This window comes from Fusarium pseudograminearum, chromosome 1 (assembly GCF_000303195.2).
Source record: "Fusarium pseudograminearum CS3096 chromosome 1, whole genome shotgun sequence".
Taxonomy (NCBI): domain Eukaryota; kingdom Fungi; phylum Ascomycota; class Sordariomycetes; order Hypocreales; family Nectriaceae; genus Fusarium; species Fusarium pseudograminearum.
The window spans coordinates 10484373-10509730 of NC_031951.1; the positions used below are offsets into that span (position 1 = coordinate 10484373).

The 25358-nt window shown below is 49.8% G+C and overlaps 7 protein-coding genes across 7 annotated transcripts, besides 1 other annotated feature; 4 read left to right on the top strand and 3 right to left on the bottom strand.

Annotated features, from left to right (window-relative positions):
• Positions 1-1589: 1589 nt before the first annotated feature.
• Positions 1590-4629, bottom strand: FPSE_03604 (uncharacterized protein; the record flags this gene model as incomplete). Its single annotated transcript, XM_009256723.1, has 5 exons — positions 1590-1698; positions 1748-4275; positions 4329-4366; positions 4427-4447; positions 4506-4629. 5 exons carry the CDS (start codon positions 4627-4629, stop codon positions 1590-1592), a joined length of 2820 nt encoding a protein of 939 aa, XP_009254998.1.
• Positions 4630-6144: 1515 nt separating this feature from the next.
• On the top strand, positions 6145-7349 carry FPSE_03603 (uncharacterized protein; the record flags this gene model as incomplete). The annotated part of the gene is made up of 3 exons (XM_009256722.1): positions 6145-6194; positions 6336-6933; positions 6984-7349. The coding sequence occupies 3 exons, from the start codon at positions 6145-6147 to the stop codon at positions 7347-7349; spliced, it is 1014 nt and encodes a 337-aa protein (XP_009254997.1).
• A 543-nt stretch (positions 7350-7892) lies between these two features.
• FPSE_03602 (uncharacterized protein) lies at positions 7893-11470 on the bottom strand (the record flags this gene model as incomplete). The annotated part of the gene is made up of 5 exons (XM_009256721.1): positions 7893-8027; positions 8082-10361; positions 10412-11092; positions 11148-11312; positions 11387-11470. The coding sequence occupies 5 exons, from the start codon at positions 11468-11470 to the stop codon at positions 7893-7895; spliced, it is 3345 nt and encodes a 1114-aa protein (XP_009254996.1).
• An 863-nt stretch (positions 11471-12333) lies between these two features.
• On the top strand, positions 12334-13065 carry FPSE_03601 (uncharacterized protein; the record flags this gene model as incomplete). Its single annotated transcript, XM_009256720.1, has 1 exon — positions 12334-13065. The coding sequence occupies one exon, from the start codon at positions 12334-12336 to the stop codon at positions 13063-13065; it is 732 nt and encodes a 243-aa protein (XP_009254995.1).
• A 1216-nt stretch (positions 13066-14281) lies between these two features.
• FPSE_03600 (uncharacterized protein) lies at positions 14282-15019 on the top strand (the record flags this gene model as incomplete). The annotated part of the gene is made up of 3 exons (XM_009256719.1): positions 14282-14398; positions 14456-14712; positions 14770-15019. 3 exons carry the CDS (start codon positions 14282-14284, stop codon positions 15017-15019), a joined length of 624 nt encoding a protein of 207 aa, XP_009254994.1.
• Positions 15020-15753: 734 nt separating this feature from the next.
• Positions 15754-15778: a repeat region.
• Positions 15779-17879: 2101 nt separating this feature from the next.
• Positions 17880-20690, top strand: FPSE_03599 (uncharacterized protein; the record flags this gene model as incomplete). The annotated part of the gene is made up of 7 exons (XM_009256718.1): positions 17880-17902; positions 18000-18022; positions 18082-18120; positions 18176-18281; positions 18335-18471; positions 18538-20542; positions 20591-20690. The coding sequence occupies 7 exons, from the start codon at positions 17880-17882 to the stop codon at positions 20688-20690; spliced, it is 2433 nt and encodes an 810-aa protein (XP_009254993.1).
• Positions 20691-21700: 1010 nt separating this feature from the next.
• Positions 21701-24613, bottom strand: FPSE_03598 (uncharacterized protein; the record flags this gene model as incomplete). The annotated part of the gene is made up of 5 exons (XM_009256717.1): positions 21701-22777; positions 22830-22993; positions 23049-23089; positions 24184-24498; positions 24570-24613. 5 exons carry the CDS (start codon positions 24611-24613, stop codon positions 21701-21703), a joined length of 1641 nt encoding a protein of 546 aa, XP_009254992.1.
• Positions 24614-25358: the final 745 nt, after the last annotated feature.

Sequence of the window (25358 nt, forward strand, 5' to 3'; positions counted from 1 at the left end):
AAAATCACATAAACGTACAAGCCACAGCAATGCATCAATCAAACCACTACGCTCTTCGCATTCCCTACCCAATATGGCACACTTGGAAGAGTCAGATGTCTCGCAGAAGCAACTCTATCCAGGAGCCCTCCGGAGATGTACGCAGTTTATCACAAACACTGTACAGAAGATGGCGTCAAGGGCCTCAGATTCTAACCCGTTCTGTGATCAGCCGTACCGTACCGACAGCGACAGGGCAGAACCGTTGGTGGGGTTGAACTCTTCGGCAGTGACTGTTTTGCTTGTTGGTGTGCGACAAGTCTGAAAGCTTCGTAACATCGGGACTAATGCTTGTCGAACCAAGGTTGCTGGCTATAAGTTAGCAATGTTGTATTATTAGACCCCGAGACACACGGTACGTATCTATCAATGAAGTACTCATTCGATCATTGAAGAGATATGAGTTTAACAGTAAAAACGGTACGTATCTATATCCAGCAAAGGTCTACTCACGCCCTAGAAGGGGAACACCTGTTCCTCAGCTTCCTTAGACGTCACCCTTTCAACGTTGAACCAACTCACACAGAGTTCGACAATGCAATGACCTCAATGGGCGGTAAGGGATCAAACGGTACCGCTTCCTCTGCAGGCGTCGAGCCATTGGTCTCACCTTGCTAGTCAAGTTGGGCTGAGTCTTACATGGCTTCTCGTGGCTATTCTGTTGCGGCCAATGGTAAGCTTCGAATATGTAGCTCCCATACGGCAAACCTTGAGCTGAATGACAGGCCTATTTAGGTAATCAAGGTTGCAGTAACTGCTATTAATTAACCATGACTGTGATCATTCCAGACCAAGTATTCTCTGTTCCACCTCTCTAGATATAACACAGCTTCGATTGAACAGCGAAAAGATAATATCGCTTGCAGCTCGCCAGGAGCGTCTTTATTGACATCCCAAATTAAAAGTTGATCTAACTCCGCACGAAACGCCTCGTTCCAACTGCTCTGGACTTAGCACAGTAGTTAGTTATCAACGGGAAATTCCGACCCTGTCACATTGTCTAGTACAAGGCTTGTTGTGGTGGTAAACTTCCTAGCCAACCACATACACAATAATAACAGGTTACCAAACACGGGACCTACATGTTCCCAGCATCGTAGGTATGCGGCTTTGTGGCTGCGGTACTGCACTCTAGCGTAACACAATCAACGGCAAATACCGTCGACGCCCTGTTACGTAGTATGCATGGTGCGGCTGCATTTCCAGCCAAGGCAGAATCAAGGGATGTTCAGCTGTGACTTTTATGCTTCTGCATGGCAGACTATTGGCAGATCTGGATTCAGTACCCCAGATGTCGGGATCTTCCTCTTCTCGTTCAATCCATCTCATCACGAGTGACTCCAAATTTATCCAAATAATAGTTGATTCTAAATATTGCCATAAAACGGCAGATGATATGTGATTCCGCTAAACCAGTCCCGCACCATGTGTTGAAATGTCACGTCCAATGTTTCGCCTTGCCATTCGTGACTCCCACGTTGAGTTGAGGGAGCACAGTCCCGTATGCCTTACTCCAGCTACTTATCCATTATACATGAGTTTTGGTATCATTAAAACAGACCCTCGATCTCGCCTGTCTCCACGTTGACATCAACGTTGAGATAACCAGGTGCTGTTGGCAGACCTGGGATTGTTTGGATATCAGCAGCAAGGGCATAGCTAGGCGTGCGTTAGTTACGTTGCGTTAAACAGTAGGGAATAAGCTTACAAATATCCTGCTCCAGCAGCCAGTCTGACATCGCGAATGGGAACCGTGAAGCCAGTAGGAGCACCCTTCAGGTCGGGATCGTGAGAAAGAGAGTATTGTGTCTTAGCCACACAAATAGGCAGGTGACCAAATCCTTGCCGAGTGTATGTGTCAACCTTTTTCTGAGCAAGCTCGCTGAGCTCGACCTTCTCGGCACCATACATCTGTTTTCCAATGGCCTCGAGACGCTCTTGGACGGTTCCCTCGAGGTTGTAGGTGAACTTGAGGTCCTTGGGCTTCTCAGCTGCCGCAATGACACCGTGGGCCAGATCAACGGCACCCTTACCACCCTCGGCCCAGTGGTTAGACAGGATGGCATCCTCAGCGCCAGCCGAGACAGCCTCCTCGCGGATGACAGCAATTTCAGCATCTGTGTCGGTCGCAAACTTGTTGATTGCAACGACGACAGGAATACCAAATGACTTGGCATTGGCAATTTGCTTCTTGAGGTTCACGCAGCCAGCACGCAGGATATCGACGTTCTCTTCCTTGTAGACAGGGCTGAGGGAAGCACCAGGGGCGATAGGGGGGGCACCTCCGTGGACCTTGAGAGCTCGGACTGTGGCAACGATGACAACGACGTCTGGAACGAGTCCAGAGGTACGGCACTTGATGTTGAAGAATCGCTCACCTCCCATGGTGAAGTCAAAGCCAGCCTCAGTGACGACAAAACCGGCCTTCTCCTGATGGTCTTCATCAGCTTCGGTACCGGCAAGCTTCAGTGCAAGCTTGTCAGCAAGGATAGAGCTCTGTCCGATGCTAATGTTGGCAAAGGGACCAGCATGGACAAAGACGGGAGTGCCCTCGAGGGTCTGCATGAGGTTAGGCTTGATAGCATCCTTCATGAGAGCAGTGAGGGCACCACCAGCACCAAGGTCGTCAGCTGTAACAGGGTCACCACCTCGTGATGTGGCTACGACCATGGACCCCAGACGCTCACGCATCTCAGCCAGGTTGTTACTGAGAGCGAGGATGGCCATACACTCACTAGCAACAGTGATGTCGAATCCGGTCTCTCGCGTCTGTCCCTTCTCAGTGGGGGCGGCACCCACTGTGATGCCTCGCAGGTGACGGTCATTCACGTCGAGAACTCGCCTCCAAGTGATGGTCTCGGGGTCGATATCCAGTCGGGCGAATCGGTGGATCTCGTCTTCTGTCAACTCGTCGGGGTTGGTCTTGTCGATTCCGAGCTTCTTCAAACGACGGAACATGACAGGAGCAAACTTCCTCGCACCATTCTTGACGGGGACTAGTCGCTTGTACAAGGGACCGTCTTTCTGGGTGTTCTCGTGGAAGATACGGGTCTCGATAGCAGCCGCTAGCAGGTTGTTGGCGGCACCAATGGCGTGGATATCGCCAGTCAAATGCATGTTGAACTCGTCCATAGGGATGACCTGACTGTAGCCTCCTCCGGCAGCACCTCCCTTGATACCAAAGGTAGGGCCCTGGCTGGGTTGTCGTACATTGGCAAATGTCATGCGTCCGACATGAGCTCCCAAAGCCTGAGCCAAGCCCATAGTTGTTGTGGACTTACCCTCGCCAAGAGGAGTAGGAGTGATACCAGTGACAACGACATAACGACCGTTTCTTCGGTGCTCCAGTCGTTGCATGAGACCAAGGTCAACCTTGGCCTTGTATGCGCCGTATGGTTCCAGCTCGTGGGGTGCAATGCCAATCTCGGCAGCAATTCGTGTGATATCCTTGGGTGTTTGAGCTCGCGAAACGGCGATATCCGAGGGGACGGGGTCCTCCAGCTTCAGGGGTAGGGGAATGGTCTTGCGAAGCTTCTGAGACTCAAAGTACCAAGTCGTAGCATCGACAACGTTCTGCATCAACATGGCAACAGTCATGGGTCCGACACCGCCAGGAACGGGGGTGATGGCGGAGGCAACCTCGACTGCAGAGGCGTAGTCCACATCGCCAACAAGTCGGTGGCCAGACTTCTTGGTCGCATCAGGAAGGAAGTTGGTTCCAACATCGATGACAACAGCGCCAGGCTTGATCCAGCTGCCCGGGACAAAGAGAGGCTGGCCAATAGCGGCGACGACAACATCTGCGTTTCGGACATGCTGCTCAATGTTTTGTGTCTTGGAGTGCACAACGGTAACAGTAGCATCAGCGTTTCGCAAGAGATAACTAACGGGGCTGCCGACAATGTCACTTCTTCCAAGGACGACGGCATTCTTGCCCTTCAGTTCAATACCAGACTCCTTGAGGAGGATCATGCAACCCTTGGGTGTGCAAGGGATGAAAAGAGGCTTGCCACCCCTCTTGGCGAGCTCTCCAATGTTCTTGGTGCCGAAGCCGTCGACATCCTTCTCGTCTGCCACAAAAGACGTAACGGTATACTCAGAAATGTGCTTGGGGAGAGGCAATTGAACCAAGATACCATGGACAGCAGGATCGTTGTTGTGCTGGCGAATATGGTCAAGGAGCTCTGCCTCGGAGATAGATTCAGGATAGTGCAGTAATTGGCTGTCAATGCCAGCCTACAATGAAGAGTCAGTGATTGAGTCGTGAAGTGTGAGATCCTCTGACTAACCTCAGCGGCAGCCTTGAGCTTCATGCGAACATAAGTAGCTACATGGCGGGGTTAGTGGTGAGATGATCTCATGATGGCGGGGCAGAGTTGTTACGAACAAGAGTCTGAGCGATCACCGACTGTAGAACAATTGAATCAGCGTTGAATGAGTAAAGCATTGCGAGTAACAATTCATACCTTGGATGATCTTGAGGCAAGGCTTGAATCTGGGGTTAATCTTCTGTTTCTCATTCACTTCGGCACAGAGCTTCTCTCTGATCGACTTGGCAATGGCATTGCCATCGAGCTTCGTAGCAACCATTGTGGTCGAGGAAAAGAGTCTTTTCTGCTGTAAACGATTGGAAAAAGACAAAGACTCGACAACAGAGGCTGAAGAAAAGACTGAAGCCAAGTTGTTGCGTCGATTATTAACAGGGAAGTAGTCGCTGTATATAGAGTGGGCTCGAACTGTCGAGTTGAGAGGAGGGGCAGTCCGAATAGCGGCGCATGGGGGAACTCCGGTGAACACGGAAGAGACGTCCGAACACGTGTGAAAGAGGCTTTGCCTGTGCGACTTTGGGAATGAAGACGCCTGGTTGTGGGTGAGAATCTGACTTTGCTGGGACCCGCCTATTGCGGGTTCGGCTTGGGGCGTATATGATCGGCTGCGTGGCCGTTGATGCTTGTAATCGAGCCTTGATGGTATCGATAACGCTGATGATAGAAACCTCAAATGCCGTTGCTGTCTCGGCACTTTTCGGGAACTATTTGTTCTCGTCAACACGGCGCAACGGAAGAGCTCGCCGTACATGATCAGCTCGAATATAATTACACTCCAAGTTGCAATTGTGTATTAGATGCCGAACGATCTCCAGATGTCCGACAATGTGTGCATGCAAGTCGGTGCAATAATGCAAGTCTTTTCGTAAAGAAGTTTTCTAGATCAAAGTTAAAAAGGAAAAAAGACAGTATCAAAACAAGGTGTTTGATACAGAAGACAGCAATAATACAGCACAGTATTGCTCACACGACATGCAATTTCTCTAGAATCGATAGGCCTGCTGTTGTGAATGTCGTTGAGCTCGTTCTATAACTTTTCCATATCCGAACTTTGGAGCAGTCGGCCGCGAGACTATCGAGGCAGGGCTGACACAATTCTCGAAAAGGTATGATCGACCAGGATGAGTCTGGCTGTGGCTTGCAGGTTGGGCCAGTGATATTGGCAAGATTGTAGATATCTTCAGCCTTGCTTTGTCTTACACCAAGGCGAGGTGGAAGTTGTGAAAATTACGAATACTCCAGTTCTTGATGCCTCAGGATTGTGTGTTAAAGGTGAGGTCATCTTCGGGCAGTCAAGGGAGGATCATGCAATGAATCATCTCTGGACGCTGCTACCAAGAATTACTCATTCTTATGACTCTTTAATTCCTTTAATGACTCTAACTCTTCTTCTACATGACTTGATGTGTAATAGGCTGAAATAGCAAACAGTCATATACAACATGCATGACAGAATTAATCAATCACTCCAAGGCATCTTGAACCGGTTTATGAAATTTTATTTCTGTACAACCTTAACTTAGCAGCTCTCCCCCAGGCAGTCAAGTATCCAGACATGGCTAAGCTCAACTTTAACACACCATCTGCTCCTCATCAGGCATCAGCCCTGTGTCACTATTCTAGCTGGGAGGCGGGGGATTGATTTCTTGCCCCACCAAAAGGTCCAAAACGCACACAACCGCCAAAAATTCATCGCGAAAGCCCTCGCCATATAATCAGCCGCTCCGAACCTGCTTCCGTCAACCCCTCCTAGTGCCTAACCCCCGAAACCGAAATCATGAGGCCCATTCTTCTTGCCGGGCACGAGCGTGCGCTCACCCAAATTAAGTATGTGAATATGTCTTTGTCCTGTCCAGTCTATAACGAGATGGAGTTGCAAAGAAGGGGGGATATTGGTCTGCGAACCTCTATTCGTTATTGACTCGGGGACCTTCAAATTCACCCGCAACCATACTAACACACATGCAGGTTCAACAAAGATGGCGATCTCATCTTCTCTGTCGCAAAGGACCAGCAGATCTGCGCCTGGTTCTCCCACAACGGCGAGCGTCTTGGAACCTACCACGGCCACGTCGGTGCCATCTGGACTGTCGATGTCAACCCCACCTCAACTATGATCGCCTCCGGTTCTGCCGACAACACTATCCGTCTCTGGGAGGTCAAGTCCGGCCGCCTCATCAAGACCTGGGAGTTCCCCACCGCCGTCAAGCGAGTCGAGTTCAACGAAGATGGAACCAAGCTACTGGGAGTTACTGAGAAGCGAATGGGTTACCTTTCCAACATCGTTGTCATCGACATCAACCCCGACCTCAACGCCGAGCAGAACGACGAGAAGAGCCTCACCATCGTTTGCGACGAGAGCAAGGCCACCGTTGCCGGCTGGAGCGCCCTCAGCAAATACATCATCGCTGGCCACGAGGATGGCAGCGTAAGCCGATACGACGCCAAGACTGGCGACCTACTCGACAACGTCCCCGTTCACGAGCTCAACCAGCCTATCGTCGATCTCCAGTGGTCTCCCGACCGCACCTACTTCATTACTGCTTGCAAGGACAAGACTTCCAAGGTACGTTGAGCAGAGCTCCTATGGAAATATTCAATACTGACAATACCCAGCTCATCTCTGCCCGTGACCTCGAGGTCCTCAAGACTTACGTCGCCGACACACCCCTCAACAGTGCCACCATCACCCCCAAGAAGGACTTTGTCATCCTCGGTGGTGGTCAAGCCGCCATGGATGTCACCCGAACCTCTGCCCGACAGGGTAAGTTCGAGGCCCGTTTCTACCACAAGATTTTCGAAGACGAGATCGGCCGTGTGCGAGGTCACTTCGGTCCCCTCAACACTGTCGCCGCCGACCCCACAGGCAAGAGCTACGCCAGCGGCGGAGAGGACGGATACGTGCGAGTTCACCACTTCGACAAGGGCTACTTCGACTTCAACTACGAGGTCGAGAGGGAACGAATCAACCGAATGCAGTAGATGCGTTCTTTTCCTGTGTGCTTGCATAGTACGGCGTTTCGGGGGACAAACAAATAAATCTTTTTTTTGTTCAAATGGGGCAAAAAATAAACGGAAGCTAGAGGTGATGGAAAAGACTGGGAGTGTATAAGGGGAGATAAGAGGAAAACAAATGGGCTTGTAATTCTTACCATCTCTCCAGGGTTTAAGAAAAGGTCGAAAATTGCACGATTGATCACGTTTCTACGACTTTGAATCTGGTACACATCACCCTCTTGATGCGATTGCGACAGTCAAGTTCAACATGAAGCAGTGCAAAGCTATACATGGTTCTTCTGCTCTCAAACAACTCTTTTTACATTGTGCCATCAACCGTCCTCGCGCCTGTATCCTTCCAACCGCCGCGGCATCGTGTGATGCATGTTCTGGCCCCTTGTCACAAACTGCCAAGCCAGATTAATAAAGTACTGCACGATGACTTCTCTTACAAGTCCTCAAAGCAACCAAACGCCAAAAGTCTATCCCTTTACCAACCCACATACTGGAGCCCTCTTTTTTCTCCGCTCACTTCTTTCTACCCTTCTTGCTCTTGGCAGAACCGCCCGCGGATGCGGTAGACGCAACACTGGATGCTCTGGACGGAGTTGCAGAGCTGTTCTTGCTAGATTTGACAGATTTGACATTGTCAAGCGCCTTGTTCTACAAGTTCGTTAGCAACAAACATTAGACTAGAACAATCAATCAGTGGCTCACCTTGACCCCGTTCTTCGCCTTCTTCTTTGCTGGTGCCATTCCAAGAATGCTGTCCTCATCGTTCTCATCGTCAGGGTCTCGCTTAGATTTTCCGTTAACTCCATTACGAGCAGGAACATCCTCAAACTCTTTAACAATAGTAGTGATCAAGGTAGTGCAACGACGCGACAGCTCAATAGGCGTTCGGCTGAGGAAGAACCAGTCAAATCGGAAGAGAGGCGATTCTCGAATATCATCTCGCATCTTTTCGTAGAGACCCTCCGAGTCAATGCCGTAGCGATCAAGCAGAACCAGTAAGAATCGGTCCTCCTCTTCAGTGTACACCTTCTTGTTGGTAGTGGAAACAGAGTAGTTGATCTTAAGCTGCTGCAGAGGAACTCGGTACTGCCCCATCTTCTTCTTCAATAGCTTCTGATGATGCTCGATGCGGCGCGTGCGCTCCTCGCCATCTTCAATGGTCTTGATGTACTTGGGGTAGTCGGCAATTTCGGTGTACCTTTGCCAAAAGACCTTGGCATAAGCCTTGATTTCAGGGGGTGACTTGCTGTCGATCTCCTGAGAGATGCCCTCGTAAGCGTTTCGCCCATATTTGCCAGATCCGTTGACAAATTGTTGAAAGTCTCGCTTATTCCAGTCCCCAAAACCTTGCAGCGAAAGCGTCTCTTTCTCTTCTCTCTCTTCCTCAGTCAACGGTGTGGCATTATCGATCTCCTGTTGGTCAAGGGCTCTCTCGGCCTCTCGCTCTTCAAGAGTGTCTTCTTCGCCATCAGCGAGAGGAACCTTGTAGCCAATTTCCTTGCGGTAGTAGGCGGTTTCCCTATCTTGAAGATCACGAAGACGAGGCGGGTAGAACTGGTAGTCGTGTACAGGAACCTGCTTTGGTGCTCGGGGTGCTTTGGGCTTTGCGTCCGCCTTGGGATTGGGATACATGGTCTGTCGGAAGTATTTGTCCATCGAGTACGACTGTTCTTTTCGCTCTCGTTTGGCTGGGTTGATCCAAGTCATGTTAATATTCTTCTTTGTGTTGGCAAAGTTTTCGCCGTTCCATTCGTAGGCAGACTCCGAGGTGAACTTTTGGAGATCATCAATTCCTAGCTTCTCATACTTGGCGTTGAGCTCCTTGGTTCGGTCTTCACCTTTGGCAAGGATCGCGTCGATGTCATCATCGTCGACCTCCCCATCCTTGGACCCCATGGTACCTGTAGCCCCCTTGGACTGGAAGACCTTTTCGGCGCCATGCTGAATCATTGACAGAAGCTCGTCCTTGTTCGCTGCGGCCTTGGCGGCTTGTTGTGCGCGACCTTGCTGAATGACCAGCTGATCAAGTCGTAGCTTTTGAGCGGCTCTTTCCAAAACCTTTTCTTCGATAGCATTTTCCGTGACAAATCTATACACAACAACTTGTTTGGTCTGGCCGATACGATGGGCTCGATCCATGGCCTGTAAATCGGCCTGAGGGTTCCAATCACTATCATAAAGAACAACGATGTCGGCAGTCGTCAGGTTGATGCCCAGACCACCAGCACGTGTTGTAAGGAGGAAGACGAACTTCTCCGACCCAGGCTTGTTGTACTCATCAATAGCAGCGATTCGGTCCTCGTGGGCGGTTCCACCATCAATTCGGCAGTACTTGTACTCTCGGAAAACGCAGTAATCTTCAAGGATGTCCAGCAATCGACTCATCTGGGAGAAGATGAGAACACGGCTGCCCTGCTTCTGGAGTCTCTTGAGTAGTTTGTCGAGTACAGCCATTTTACCTGCATTGTAAACAAGATGCTCGTCGGTGGTGTAAGGAGGGCCTGGCTCGGCACCTTCGAACAGATAAGGATGGTTGCAGCACTTTCGAAGCTGCATGACAATGTTGAGCAGTCGAGTCTTGGACTCACGCTTGCCGCCTGCGCCGTTGACAGCGTCGATGTCCTTTTCCAAAATCTTTTGATACCACTTGACCTGCATTTCCGACATACCCAAATAGACGTTGACTTCCTTCTTGGGCAGCAAGCTCTTCTCCACGTCGCTCTTCACACGACGCAATAAGAAAGGACGGAGAACTCTGTGAAGTTGTTGAACGACTGTATCTTGATCACGGTCTTGACCAGAAAACCACTGGTCGAAAGCCTCCGAGTCACCAAAAACATCGGGAAGTAAGAAGTTAAGGAGAGCCCAGAGTTCGTGCAGGTTGTTCTGCAGAGGTGTACCAGTAATGAGCAGTCGGTTTCGTGAATCGAACAGTCGAATAACCTGTGAAAGTGATGATTCTTCGTTCTTGATACGATGCGCCTGAATCTTGGTTAGCAAATTCAACTTCAGTCAATCTGAAATGAACGTACCTCATCAATAATGATGTACTCCCAGGCAAATTTCTTCAAGTGCGACTTCTCTCGAAGCACCATCTCGTAACTCGTGATGCAAACATCGAATTTCTCATCGACGAGTCTGTCGTTGATGAGGGCTTGTCTCTCATCTTTGGCACCTTGTAGTACCAAAACGTCCACCTCAGGTGTCCACTTGGCAAACTCGCGCTTCCAGTTGTCCAGTGTGGATTTGGGGACGATAACCAGGTGTGGTCCGGTGATGTCTAGGATGTGGCGTAGGTAACCGAGAAAAGATATTGTTTGCAGAGTCTTGCCGAGACCCATTTCGTCCGCGAGAATGCCAGAAATACCATTCTCATGTAGTGAGATGAGCCAATTGAGTCCAGCAATCTGGTAGTCTCGCATCAGACCATGAACGAACGAAGGGGATTCGCGGAACACCGTCTCAGCGGAGCCGCCCTGTTTCTCATCTTTCAGCAATTCAGCATCTTCCTCAGCTTCTGTGCGTCGACGTCGCTCGCTCGTGGCACCTCCTTGTCTTCCGGCCCCCTTCTTCGCACGGGATGCTTCGGCATTCTGTCGATCGATTTCGGTCATGATGTCGCGGATTTTGGGGTCTGGGTTCGTCTCAATGAAATGACGGAATAGATCGGTGAGACCGAGCAGATAGCGAAATCTTCGGATTGTGTCATCTTCCTACAGATATCGTTAGTGTCTTTCAATGGCAGTCTGTGTATGAAGGGCGACAAACCTTGGATTCGCCCAGTCGATCGTGCTTCTTTCCAAAAATGCTTCGACGGAGTTGGTTGACTTCTGTACGGCGCCTTCGCCCATCTCCGGTAGGCTCTCCGGCGACACTGCTAGCAGTGGTGCTGGGGTTCTCTGTATCGGTGTAATCGGGTGTCTCGTCAACTTCCTAAAGGCATTCCATTAGCACATGGCTTCTGCATCGCGAGTCGCAAATAAACTGTAATGAATAAAGAAACTTACCATATCCTCCGCCTGGCGGTGTTCCTGCGCGTCGGACATGGACGCGTCAGTATCAACAGCGTTGGCTCGAGAGCGAGGCGCCATTGCAAGTCGAATTTAGGATGAACCTCTTTACGCGACTGGCGTCGGGAAGACGCGTTCAAAGAGGTTATGATGCGAAATGGAGATCAATGCGAATACTTGGAGCGTTTGATTCTTTGCTTCTAGGACGTTGTTCGCAAAACGCTCTTGTGTGGTAATCGTCGTTTGAAGGGTTTGAAAGTAGATGCGTTTGCTAAGGTGTCGGCGAGTAGAATCTAAACGGTCACCTCGAAGGGGCCAGGCAAGGCTAGCGCACTGCTGCAATGGCAAAGGTCCCTGTCATTGCTTCCCGGCCCCACAATGCCGTGAGGAAGAAAGAATATTCCGGACAGACAGCGACGTCACTGCATATGATGGAGGTTCGACTACTAAGGCATGTTTCCAGAAAGAGCCCCGATGCCATCAAATCTATTTCTAACAGAATCACCAAGGGTATCATAACTTTATTCTGCCAAACGCCCACTATCGTGATCTCCCGGTACATTCAACGTCGTCCGTGTCAAGTCACGTGGCTCATCTCCCCCACTCCCTGCCGACCCCTCGGTTAGTGCCGTCCATCAGGCTCTGTTGCGGTGTTGAAGTGGATGACTGGTCGAAGGCTTCAGTGACCCCAACCTTTGTTCCCTGCCCTGCCAACAGTTCAGACTTGGGAAGCAGCTCTTCAGGAGCAACACAACCCGATCTTCGCGACTCTTTTGTATTGTTTGATATTATTCTCCTCTCTTTCTTTTCCAGGAGCATTATAAGACAGAAAACATACGACTTTACCTCAGATAACAGGTAAGACAGTCATCCCCTTCAATTCCACAAGCCATCGCTGACTCTTCATTTCCAGCATCTCCGCTACTCTTCGTCGCTTAATCAAAATGGAGCCTATGAGGGGCGTCTCTGGTGGTATGGGAAAGCAGCCTGCTCAACAAGAAACCCCTGAACAGCTTCTCGATGTCTTCAAGGCAGCTGCTCTCTCGGTGACCAAGCTGTACAAGATCTCTGCTGCCGGACAGTCAAAGGCACGAGCCGACGGATATCAGGATTGTCTCGATGACCTTTTGCAGTTCTTGGATAAGGAGGGATTGGGTCTCCGCGATGGAGAAGGATGGAAGGTTCGAAAGTGGGCTACCGAAAGGCTCGATGGCCGCGAGAGCAGCTCTCTGAATACGGAGAGCGAGGATGAGGCGGAGAAGGCGGAGACAGCTTCATCGCCTGAACTCAGCCGCCAAAGTGTCCCTCCTCAGCAGCCAAGCCAAATGCGAACCGACTCTGCACCCCCGAGCATCCCTCCTGTCCTCGAAGAACCAACACCGATCGTTGTCCCTTCTCAGGACAGCTTCAACTTCCAGTCATCACATCCGTACCCTAACATTGCTACTCTTGATCTGTCGGACTCGAGGTCCCACGACGACACCCCTACTCTTACACGGTCATCAAAATCAAGACTTACGGGCGGCTCGAGCCGGGCTTGCCCCAGGGGTCCAGGACATTTGGTGCAAAGAGCAGGGTCTAAACGCAAGCTGAACTTTGATGAAATCTTTGACCTTGGCAGTCTCAGTGGAAAGGATGCGTTCGGGAACGGGGGCAAGCGTAGCCGACACGCTTAAGCGTTCGGTGGAGCGACGATGCTTTCTCTTTTGTTTTTTTTGTTTTTTACACATCACACAACATATGTCTCGGAGCACTGGGTACTAGATGGAACGGAACGGAATGGGATGAGGCATGTTTACAGACGGACGCATTGACTAGCGAAGAGCATGGGCGGCGTTTGGAGGACGTAACGATTGCATTTGAAGGGTGTCTGTCTGGTTGAACGGTTTTACTTATTTTGACCTAGCGATTGACCCCCTTCCTTTTTTACGGTAGCACGATAAATTTGACGATGATGATTCCCCTTTTGCTGTCCGATACAAGCAGGTATTTAGTTGTGCTATTCGTGTATTGTTAGGATCACAATGATATGCGATAAACACTAATGCATAGAAGCTGACTGGCATTCAGCAAACCTTCACTGCTTCTCAGCTCTCTTACATCTCCTCAATTTGAAGTAAGACTATAAAATCAACTGAATCACATCAATGCTTTGCTACAGTAAGTGATATTCACAAGATATTGCATGATGTCCTGCCTAGGCAAAGGGTGATATACAAAGTTTGAATGGGACCGTTCCAGCACTTTCACTGTCATAACCTCACACTATCATCTTACCTTGAATGCATTTGATGGTTTATACAAGGTTAAAAAAAAGCGGTTGCCTTGTATCTTCCCTTGAATGCATAGAAATTAGTATAATTAAGGTAATCACTGTATGTACCCTAGTACTGTAAATATGCTTTCTCTCTATTGATTGATACAATTGTGGCGTGCCGGCTCTTCTCCGGAGATGCTCATTTCTCCACATGCTCACCATTGTAAGCTCGAGTTAACAATGGAAACTTGCAGGGAATGCCGCTATTGCACATGCAGACCAGTGCAAGGTACAGCTACTGCACCCTGGCTTTCGCCTCGTTCATCGTGCATTATTTCTTCCTTCGCGATCACTCAACTTGTTTCGCGCTTTTACGTGTACCGTATCTTTTTTCTGGTTCATTCTTTCCAATCATCCAGACTATACCAAGAGACTTTATCAGAGGTATGTTTTTTCCAGCTCTTGAAATGCGCTACGCTTTACATCATCATCAAATGATGTCAAGGGCGCAAGACTACTACGTGGTTTTCGTTTGGTCTTTTTTTTTTCAACTATCATCCAACCTCGACTAATACATTTCGCACAGAATCACCGAACACGAAACTTCATATTAGATCGCACACGAAACAGTCAACATGTCGGATTTGGGGATACAAAACGACAAGCCTATGGTTGAGGACCAGCACGAGATTGATCATGACCGCGAGCATGATGAGCAGGAACAAGGAACTGAGATGTCAGCGACCGAGGAGGTGTGTTTGGCGCGCAAAGAGGTGGACTGAATATGGAAACTGACGCCGCACCCTTAGGAAGAAATCACTGCCATGAAGCGCCGTGTGGCAGAGATGGAAGAGGAGGCTAAGAAGCTTCGCGAGATGCAGGCGACCTTGGAGCAGCAGTCTGCGGAGCTTGCGGACGACAAGGAGTCAATCGATGCGCGCAGCATTTTTGTCGGCAATGTCGACTACTCCGCCTCCCCTGAGGATATTCAGGGTCATTTCCAGAGCTGTGGTTCCATCAACCGAGTCACCATCCTGCTTGATAAGTTTACTGGACAACCAAAGGGGTATGCTCCAGCTGGCTTCTTAACATTGTGGAATACTGCTAACACCTAGATTCTTAGCTACGCCTACGTCGAGTTCACCGAGCCCAGCCTGGTCGCGCAAGCTCTCGTTCTTAACGAGAGCATGTTCAAGGGCCGCAGCATCAAGGTTACCCCAAAGCGCACCAATGTTCCCGGCATGAGCCGTGGTCGTGGTCGTGGCGGATTCCGCGGTGGCCGAGGCAGCTTCCAGGGTCGAGGCGGCTTCCCTCGAGGAGGTGGTTATCGTGGTGGCTACCGTGGTCGTGGACGAGGCTTTGCCCCCTACTAGGAGCAGGGTCGCGCATTGCCTATTGGACATGGTCAGCGACCCGATCAGCCCAAGCCTTTCGAGATCGAGGTTGATGAACCTCACGGGCTTGATAATAACCCCTACTGGCCCGGGTTTGATCACTAATTGTGCGGTTTCCGTGTCGAATATTTCTTTTTCCTCTATTCAGGGTTGCAGTCGTAAGGAGAAGGGTTCGTTTAACAAGGACAAGATGATGCATGTCATCTATCAATCATATCAGATGGGAGATCACAACCCTCAGCGACGCCGAGGAAGGGAACCGGAGTTTTAGGTCTTTACTTACTTATATTTCATCTTATCAAAATTACAATGGAGCTAGTTCACAGCATTGCCGGCGCCCTTCATCGCCTTCTTCGCCCTGCTGCAGTACAAATGTTTTTATGGCGATGCCCTAGGCGGCTTGGCTCGCTGATTGTCTGCAGAAGCATGACTTCAATTAGAATGTTTAATGACATGTTGCCACGCGTTCGCCTCGAAGTTCGAACTGCTCGAGAGGCCGCCCATCCCGTGCCCCCACAGTAGTATGTGCCAGGGCGCGGGTTGGCGACTGCAGTGAAGACTTTAATGCAGTGAGACACATCCGGTGTCAGGGAGCATGTCAAATGAAAAATGACTGACATGCGACAACCAATATTCGAGATCAGCGACCTCGCAGTAGCCTTACCCTATAGCATGTGCGCAACTTGACATATCACTAGCAACCAAACAACGTGTATTTAAAAATAAAATAAAAATTAACACAACAATAAATGTACTCGAATATTGCGAGAACATACACTCGGTAGTTTGTCTTTGTGCCCAGTTCATTGATTGCTGTGACTTTGTATGAACAGGTGTGCATGTTTCCCTCATGTAGTACAACTACCTTTACACTTATGAAACTGTAATCATATACTACATTTAATTACTTGATGGCAAGATCAAACCGAACAACCATTTTTACTGGATACCTAGGCACACTGACTCCATTGCTTTGTCGTCGACGCAATCAATTTGTTGTTGTTGACGTCCGTCTGGTGGCTCAGCTGGTGCTATTGGAGACAAGCAAGCCACCCTTTCGGATGCAGACCTCTGGGTTACTACTCCGTATTCTTATACGGAGGATGTACGGATAAGTTGGGAGAAATCTGCAGGGAGAATATCCGTCTCGTTATGACAAGCTTGTAGGCAATGGGTTTCATATTGATCCTGCAAACCATGGGTGTTGGGCATTACGAGCTCGTTGTTAAAACACAGCAAGGAGCCCAAACTTGGCCATGGGACCCAGCAGCAGGCAGAGCATCGCAGGCCTGCTTAAGCGCCAGATGATGCTCGATTTGACTAGGCGTCCACTGAAAGCTGTGCCGATGATCCGTACGCCGCAGTTAGTCTTGTAATATCTACCTAATAGGTAATAATGAGGTTTTGAAAGGTACTTATGATTCCATACCGCGCGCTACTGTGGCATAGTTCTAAGCTTTACTGCCGAGGCAGTGTTGATTTGATTGTAAATGATTATTAGCAGAGGTATGATTTCTCATCAACCACAAATCATAGTGGCGACCAGATAGTTATGGGGTTTCGGCCTCAAGCAACTTATCGCATAGAAGATGATGTGAAATTAATAAGACATTTCAAATGAATTTGCGGATACTCATGTCGGTTCTGGAATATTCATCATGATTGCATGTTTCATTGAAACGACGTTCAGACTCGACTCTAGGTAGTCTAGCCCAAGGAGCCAAGGCAAAAGAACCTCTGTTCTCTGTTTGCCAACCACTAACTTAATCTCGGGACGTCTCTAGTTCGATGGCATGGTCCACTCAAAGGCCCGGATGTAGGATACAAGACATCCATATCGATTTATCGAATGTCAGGATAAGTTGGCACGAGAGGCACCATGATCCTTGGGTGCAAGCTGTGTATTACTTGGCAAAGCGACGGGCAGGATGCTGTAGGGGCTGCTTGCAGTCATTCAGTGCCCGGGAGTACAAGAGATGTACTTGCAAGACGTAGGAAACTTTCAACAGAAATACCTCAGCCGTGTTACTCATAGAGGTGTTAGCTGCTAGCTGTACGCTACCAGGAAGTTCGTTCTTCCTCCAAGAGAGTGACTTCGGTTCTTCTCTTCTCCACCACATGCATCCGCTAAGAACTATCCCAGTCCATGAAACTGCACCCAAGCCCCCCATTTACAAGGCCCAAAAGATCCTCAGGCCGTCAAGTCGGGTCGATTGATTTGTATCGTCGCAGCATTATCAACACCAACAAACCAACCACAGGGCAGATGCGATTGTGCCTGAGTCCACTCAGATCGTGGCAATAGAATCCAATCAATCGATTGACCGTGCGTTCACTGTGGCATATACATGCATTAATATTTTCTCGGGCTCTTTGTTATTCTGGATGATTCACCAACTCGTCTCAGGCTATTGCTACTAACTGTCGCTGCTGAGCGGTCGGTACTTACCCAACATAGCAGCTCTTATCCTTACAGATCTTCCCGTTCCGGCCGTTGTCGTGCTCTCTCCATCTCTGTACCTCCCTTGTACCCAAGGTCTAAAGTCGCTGTACCTAGAAGCGGGGAGTCCGTGTCCAGTCTTTCTTCTAGGCCCGCGCCCGCCGCCCCGTGCACAGCCTCAACCTCCCCCGTTGTCCCAACTCCAAGCGTCGTCAACTTTCTTTCAGTTGAACCCTTCGACCTGAACCACCCGACCTACCTACATCAAGCGCCTTCCCCTTTCTCGACAAGGCTTTGCTGTGTGATCCTCAACTTCACCTTCACCTCAGAAATATCCTACATTTATCGTTGTCGTCGCTGTGACTTAGTCCCTCGCTGCGCAGTGCAAGAGGTGACACCATGACCAGTCGCACCGATTCCAAGTAAGTTCGTTCCCAGCCGCCGGCACATCGCATCGCGTCCAGCTTCAATATTGTGCCCTTGGCTCCTCCATGATGCTTATGCTAACCCTTGTTGTAGCAGGCCTAACCTTCGGGTTACCAGTGAGTTGCTGCCGTTCATCTACCCCTCCGTTTGACTTTCAATATTGACATCATCCAAGTTATCGCGGCCGACGGTCTATATAAGAGGGATGTTTTCCGTATGTGCCACTCCTCAAACGACATACAACTCCAAAACTAATTTTATTTGCTCAGGCTTCCCCGACCCTTTTGCTGTTGCGACCATCAATGGCGAGCAAACCAAAACAACGACTGTCAGCAAAAGGACTCTAAACCCTTACTGGAACGAGAGCTTTGACTTGTAAAGTGCCCCGCCACCGTGAATACATTTATCATTCAGCTCACATTTATCAGTCGCACCAATGAAGATGGCATCCTCGCAGTACAGGTTTTTGATCAAAAGAAGTTCAAAAAGAAGGACCAGGGATTCTTGGGAGTTATCAACATTCGCGTTGGAGATGTCATACCTGAGCTCAGTGCAGACGCCGATGGTCAGTTGACTTAATACCGAAAAGAGGAATGTGAACATCCCTGCTGACATTTACACGCGCGCCCAGATCAGATGCTTACACGAGACCTGAAGAAATCAACCGATAACCTTGTCGTTCACGGAAAGCTTATTATTAACCTCTCTTGCAACCTCAGTGCACCAGCCCGCGGTGGCCAAACATCAACAGCCCGACCATCTTTGGGCACCGGCCCCTCGAACGCATCCAACCTCTCCGCCCCACCACCAGAGAACCGACCGGGATCTTCAATGTCAGGACCAAACGGCGCTGGTGGTTCGCAGGTCAACTTGGCACATCGTCCGTCCAGCATTAACTCTGTTGGCGGTGCCAGCGCCACCGGACCAAACGCATCTGGACCGACTCGCCAAGCTAACCAGCTCAGCCCATTCGAAGATGCCCAAGGACGTCTACCTGCCGGCTGGGAACGTCGCGAGGACAACCTTGGTCGCACCTATTATGTCGATCACAACACCCGAACAACGAGCTGGAACCGACCCACTGCAACTGGTGCCCAGGAACAGCGGAACGACAGAGAGGCAGCTACCCAGGTCGAGCGACAGAGACATCAGAACCGTACTTTGCCCGAGGAGCGAACTGGTTCCAACTCGCCAACGATGCACGCGCAGCAGCCGCAACCAGCGGCATCACCAGCAACTAACGGCGGTGCGGTGATGCACACTGGAGCAACAAGCCCCGGCACAGGAGAACTGCCTCCAGGGTGGGAGCAGCGATGGACACCCGAAGGCCGACCCTACTTTGTTGACCATAACACGAGAACAACCACCTGGGTTGACCCACGTCGCCAGCAGTACATCCGTATGTATGGCGGCCAGAACAATGCCAATGGCCAAATTCAGCAGCAGCCTGTGTCGCAACTTGGTCCTCTACCTAGTGGTTGGGAAATGCGACTGACCAACACTGCTCGCGTTTACTTTGTTGATCACAATACCAAGACCACCACATGGGACGATCCTCGACTACCCTCATCCCTGGATCAGAATGTTCCTCAGTACAAGCGAGACTTCAGGCGAAAGCTCATTTACTTTCGCTCACAGCCAGCCATGCGAATCCTTAGTGGTCAGTGTCATATCAAGGTTCGACGTTCTCACATTTTCGAGGACTCGTTCGCCGAGATTACACGCCAGTCAGCAACAGACTTGAAGAAACGGCTGATGATCAAGTTTGACGGCGAAGACGGTCTGGACTATGGCGGTCTCTCTCGAGAATTCTTCTTCCTCCTCTCACACGAAATGTTCAACCCCTTTTACTGCCTTTTCGAATACTCCGCCCATGATAATTACACTCTTCAGATTAACCCCCACTCTGGCATCAACCCGGAGCATCTCAACTACTTCAAGTTTATTGGCCGCGTTGTCGGACTGGCCATCTTCCACCGACGCTTTTTGGACGCCTTCTTTATCGGTGCTCTATACAAGATGATGCTTGGCAAGGCAGTAGCCTTGGCAGACATGGAGGGTGTGGACGCAGACTTCCACCGATCGTTGCAGTGGATGCTGGACAACGACATTTCCGGAGGTATTCTGGAGCAGACTTTCTCGACTGAAGATGAAAGGTTCGGAGTTCTCACAACTGAGGATCTCATCCCTGGCGGCCGCGACATTGAAGTCACCAACGAGAACAAGAAGGAATATGTTGATCTCATGGTCAAATGGCGCATCGAGAAACGTATTGCTGAGCAGTTCCAAGCTTTTAAGGAAGGTTTCCAAGAGCTCATCCCCCAGGATCTCATCAATGTCTTCGACGAACGTGAGCTCGAGCTCCTTATCGGAGGTATCGCTGAGATCGATGTCGACGACTGGAAGAAGCACACCGATTACCGAGGATATACTGAATCCGACGAGGTCGTGCAGAACTTCTGGGCGACAGTACGATCCTGGGATGGTGAGCAGAAGTCACGACTGTTGCAGTTCACTACTGGAACTTCTCGAATTCCCGTCAACGGATTCAAAGATCTCCAGGGCAGTGATGGCCCTAGACGATTTACCATTGAAAAGGCGGGAGAAATCACTAATTTGCCAAAGGCACACACTTGGTAAGTCAATCTGTTGTTTCGTAATGATGCAAAACTAACCGTCAACAGTTTCAACCGACTCGATTTGCCACCTTATAAGAGCCTAGAGATGCTCCAGCAGAAGCTCACGATTGCCGTCGAAGAGACTATGGGTTTCGGTCAAGAGTAGACAATAACGACATTACCTTCAGCAGGGACACTGAACTGGAAAGGTTTAAACTACAGTCAATTGCACTGCCCTGTATTCACCACACAAGAGCGACCTTCTCTGGTCTGCCCCATTCCTCTCTCATATACATGCAACAACTTTTGGGTATTTGCTTTGGTCCCAAGAGTGGACGAACCTGGGTCGTATGGCGCTGGCAGGATTAATTCGCCTTCTACATGCGATGCAGTACGTAATTCTTCTCCTGGTTCCGCGAAGAGAAAATGGACGAGATTCCAAGCGGGCCTGCCAATGCAGATGCATCTCGCCCGACCTGTTTCGTGGGGAAGAAGCTTTCGCAAACATTGTGGAACTACTAGGCATGCGCCGGGACAGACGGGTCCTTGGCTGCGATGTTGCTTGATGAACGATGGAAAAAGAAACTGTACTTAGCCATGTATTACGTGCGTTGTCAGCGGAGGCAAAGCCAGCGTGTTTGAGCTGGAAGTTAAGAAGAACAGGGTCACAGCGCTTCATTTCAACTATTTATTACATATATAGCACTCTCACTACCTAACATTTCGGATCACTTGACATGACCAGATTGATATCTGTATGTAGATGTAATGTAATGTAGGTACGCAGTAGTCATAGGACTGATCGCAGGGAAAAAGTCAGTGTTAGAACTTTGAAGATTGTGAAATACCACTAAATAGGTCTGGCCACAAATGTCACAGCGGCGGTTCATCACAACGAGAATTCTTAAGCTGGTTTGACTCCTGATTAATGTAATGCTATAGCTGGATAAACGACCTCCCCATCTACTCCTTATATCAGCCGTACCATCGGAAAGCCGCCCATGATCAAATCAAACGAATAGGAACAAAAAGAGTATTGTGCGAATATGGGACCATTCCGCCATGGTATGCTTGGCCGAGAATATCTCCTTTCCCGATAACGGGACAATTGTGAGGGTGTCTGGGCCCCTTTAGCCTTCAAGGCTCCAATCCTGTGAACCGACTCTGTTTCAAAGTCTATCGCGAGTAAGGGTGGAATCCGCGGTTTCCACCTCGTCCGCCACCACGGTAGTTGGCTCCTGGTTTACCAGCGTTCTTGGGACCAGTGGGTGCGTTGGCGGGTGGTGCATGTTGAGGGTCAGAGCTTCCGCCAACACTACCGGCACGATTGAAGCTGCCGGGGCCTTGGTTGGGGTTTGGTTGTGGGACATCATCATACATGCCTTCCCATGAAGTTGGAGCTCCGCCACCTCCGCCCATGTTGTAACCTCCATGTCCTCCTCCATGGCCACCGTAGCCGCCACGTCCTCCACGACGGCCGCCCTGGGGTTGTTGCTGTTGGTACTGGTTGAAATTATTGTTGTTGTCATATCCTCGGCCGGCACCACCGTTGGCTGATGCAGTGGGACTGGCACTGCCTGAGCCAGCGTCTTGGCCGCCTTGCTGACCCTGTTGCTGCATCATCTGTTGCATTTGCTGTTGCATCTGTTGCGCCATCTGAGGGTTCATGTTCTGCATCATGTTTTGGGCATTGGCGCCGCCTCCCCGGCCACCCATCATCTGCTGCTGCATCTGCTGCATCTGCATCATGTTCTGCCACATGGCTGGGTTCATGGGCATTCCTCGGCTCATGGCCATCTGGGACTGCATCATGGTGAAGTATTGCTGCATACGTTGAAAGTATTGGGCCATGACCTGAGGTGTCATGCCATTGTTGTTGCCCATTTGCTGGCCCATAGAGCCTTGGTTAGACTGGTCGCCATCCTTTCTGAACTTGCCACGTCGCGAGGCCTCCTCTTCTTCTCTAAGGTTGCCTCTAGGCTGAGCCTTCTTGACTTCGATAGGCTTTCCGTGGATCTCTAGTGGGACGTTGATGCAGGCATCGACACCGGCTTCGTTCTCAAACGTGACAAAGCCGAACCCTCGTGGCCGGCCGGTATCTTTGTCCATCATGAGGGTCGCGTCCACGACGCGACCAAACTGGGCAAAGTATTCCTTGAACTCCTGGTCGGTTGTCTCTTGGCTGACACCACCAACGAAGATCTTGCTTGTCTTTTCTTGCTCGTCTCGGGGAATGGCCCGCTTGGGATCAATCTGCGACGATGTTAGCTGCCAGAACGAAAGGCTAAGCCGAAGATCTACTCACAATCTTGCCATCCAGGAAATGCTCCTTGACCATCACGATGTTAACTGTCTTGGCATCCTTAAATGTGAGAAAACCGAATCCTCGTGATCGTCCTGTGCTGCTATCTCTCATGACGGTGCATTCAACGACCTCGCCGAATTGGGCGAAGTAGTCTCTCAGAGATTCTATTGGCCGTCATTAGTATAAAGACTTGACGTGAGTCGTATCTGCTAGACTTACGGTCGGTAGTTTCCCAGTTGAGACCACCAATGAACATTTTACTAAACAAACATGTCAGTACCTCTGCGGTTTTCAAGTACAAGTTTTTATGCATTGCGAGACATCAAAACGGCTGTTTAACACAAGAGTGCTGGTCCTGGCACAGGGGTTGTATCCAGGCTGAAGGTGAAGTGGCTTGCTTAGACATCCTTGCTGAGTTGGGATTGCGACCTCGAGTTTAGCAAAGCTGACAGGCCTCAAGTCCAGTACCCGACACAACGAAAAAAACCCGGTGACCCTGGCTTAATCGTTGAAATCTGGCAAATACTTTGCATTCGCAACAAACAATCTGTGGAAGCTTGCAGGGCAATACGGGTGCATGCAGAGAATGTCAAGGTCCAGTAGAAGAAGAGAGTCGCCTTGTCGGTTTGTTGTAGTTGTTGGCGGCAAAGTCCTGCAAGATCCCTGCTTGTGGATGCAGTATGGGCCAACTTAACAAGGGCGATGATGGTCGAAGGAACGGCGCAGACATTGCAACGAGAGATGCCAGATCAGCTTGGTCGAATATTTTTTCGTCTTGTGCTATCGTCTTGACTGTCCTCTGTCTCATGCTAGGTACTGGCCTCGAGCGCTATTCGCTGCGAATCTCGCTATGGCACCAGGGAGTGTTCAACACTCCCGTTGGCTCAAAGATTTCTGCGACTGAGGGCTATGGAAGACTCAAGTAGTAGTGTCTTTCGTCTGGACTAGTGCCGGGTGATTCTTCTTGGGAGTATCCACAGGTCGAATCCCATGCTGATATCGACAGCCTCCTCTTCCTCTCATTGCTCTAGAGAGTAGCCGAAAAAACTCGTCTCAACTGGTCATAGCTCTTGGTCCCCATTGCTCTTGGCTGAGATTATGGCAAATCCTCCGTTTGAATCTTTGCAGTATAATGCCTCTGATGACAGAACCTTCTTCTCTCAATTTGACCGCGACCCTTTCTAGCCAGCCACCTTCCGGGATGCATGCAAAGCTAAATCGAGAGCCACTATTACATGACAACCATGTTGCCATCACGATCCAAAGCCGCGAGGACACAGTGAAATGCGAAATTTGTTCCAGGGCGGACTTAAGGGGGTAGAAATCACAAAGTGCAGGACTCATATAGACTTACCCATCTTCTTTGGCACTTGCCTTATGAACAGTTCCGTAGGGAGGTGCTTGATCATCATCATGCATACCAGCCTGGCCTGTGTGACTGCCATAGCCTCCTCCTCCGCCAAGATTGAAATCAACATCGTCGTCGTCGTCATCTTGATCTTGAGTCATGTGTTCATCAGCTCCTACGTCTTGATGTTGGTATGTTGCATTGTGGTCGTCGTTGTCGTGGGTGTTGTTAGTAGGAGGCTGCACCTCTGGGGCAGGGGGAGCTGCAGGAGCTGCAACAGGGGCAGCAGGCGCGGGCTTTGGGGCATCGTTATCGTCGTAGCTATCAAAAAGTCAGTATGTCGAGAGGTTTACGGGGCGCATTTTTCAGCGTCCTACGTAGCCAAAGCTTACAGATCGGCGAAGAGATCGTCCTCGAAGTTCTCGGGCTCGGTCATGGTGATGGTTGAGGTGCGGCGCGTGGTCCTGAGAAATAGAGAAGGGGAAGATGCGCAAAGAATGCGCGCTGCGTGTTAATTAGAGGTAGCAACGAGTCACTGTCGGGCGGGAAGAAAAACGGGAGGGATGAAGAAGTGATGTACGAGATTGGAAATGGAAATTGATTGATCAAGAATAAGTGTTCAAAAAGAAAGATGGAAGAGGAGGCGACTGAACGAACCATGAAGGTAACTTTGTCGACTGGCGGAGCTAAAGGTTAACCACGTTTGTGACTAAGCACAGGAACGGCCAATCAGACGGCAGCGCATTGAGCAAAACAAACGAGCAGTGTAAAAACACTTGGACCTCTGAATAGGTAATAAAAAGAAGGCATTGACGGTTCAGCAGTAATTGATATTCTATCACGAATTTGTTATTGTGATGGGTAATCTATAATTTCTTGGCGGTATTTGATGATTGATTATACCTCTCCTGAAATTCCTATCCTATAGTTCATGTCATAAGCATGGCCCATGAAAGTGGACACAGCGCCATCATTCACATAATTTAGCATCATAATTGAGTCCCCTTTTCTTTGGTGTTTAAACACATTGAAATTAACAGAGACAGCTTATGTTGGTGATTTGGCTCCTCCCACCATCATGCAGTGTTGATATTGTTCTCAAAGAATTAAGCGCGGATCTATCCTGGATTTGTAGTATTGAGGCCACAGACAGGCCAGCGCTGGTTAGCCCGCCGGACGCG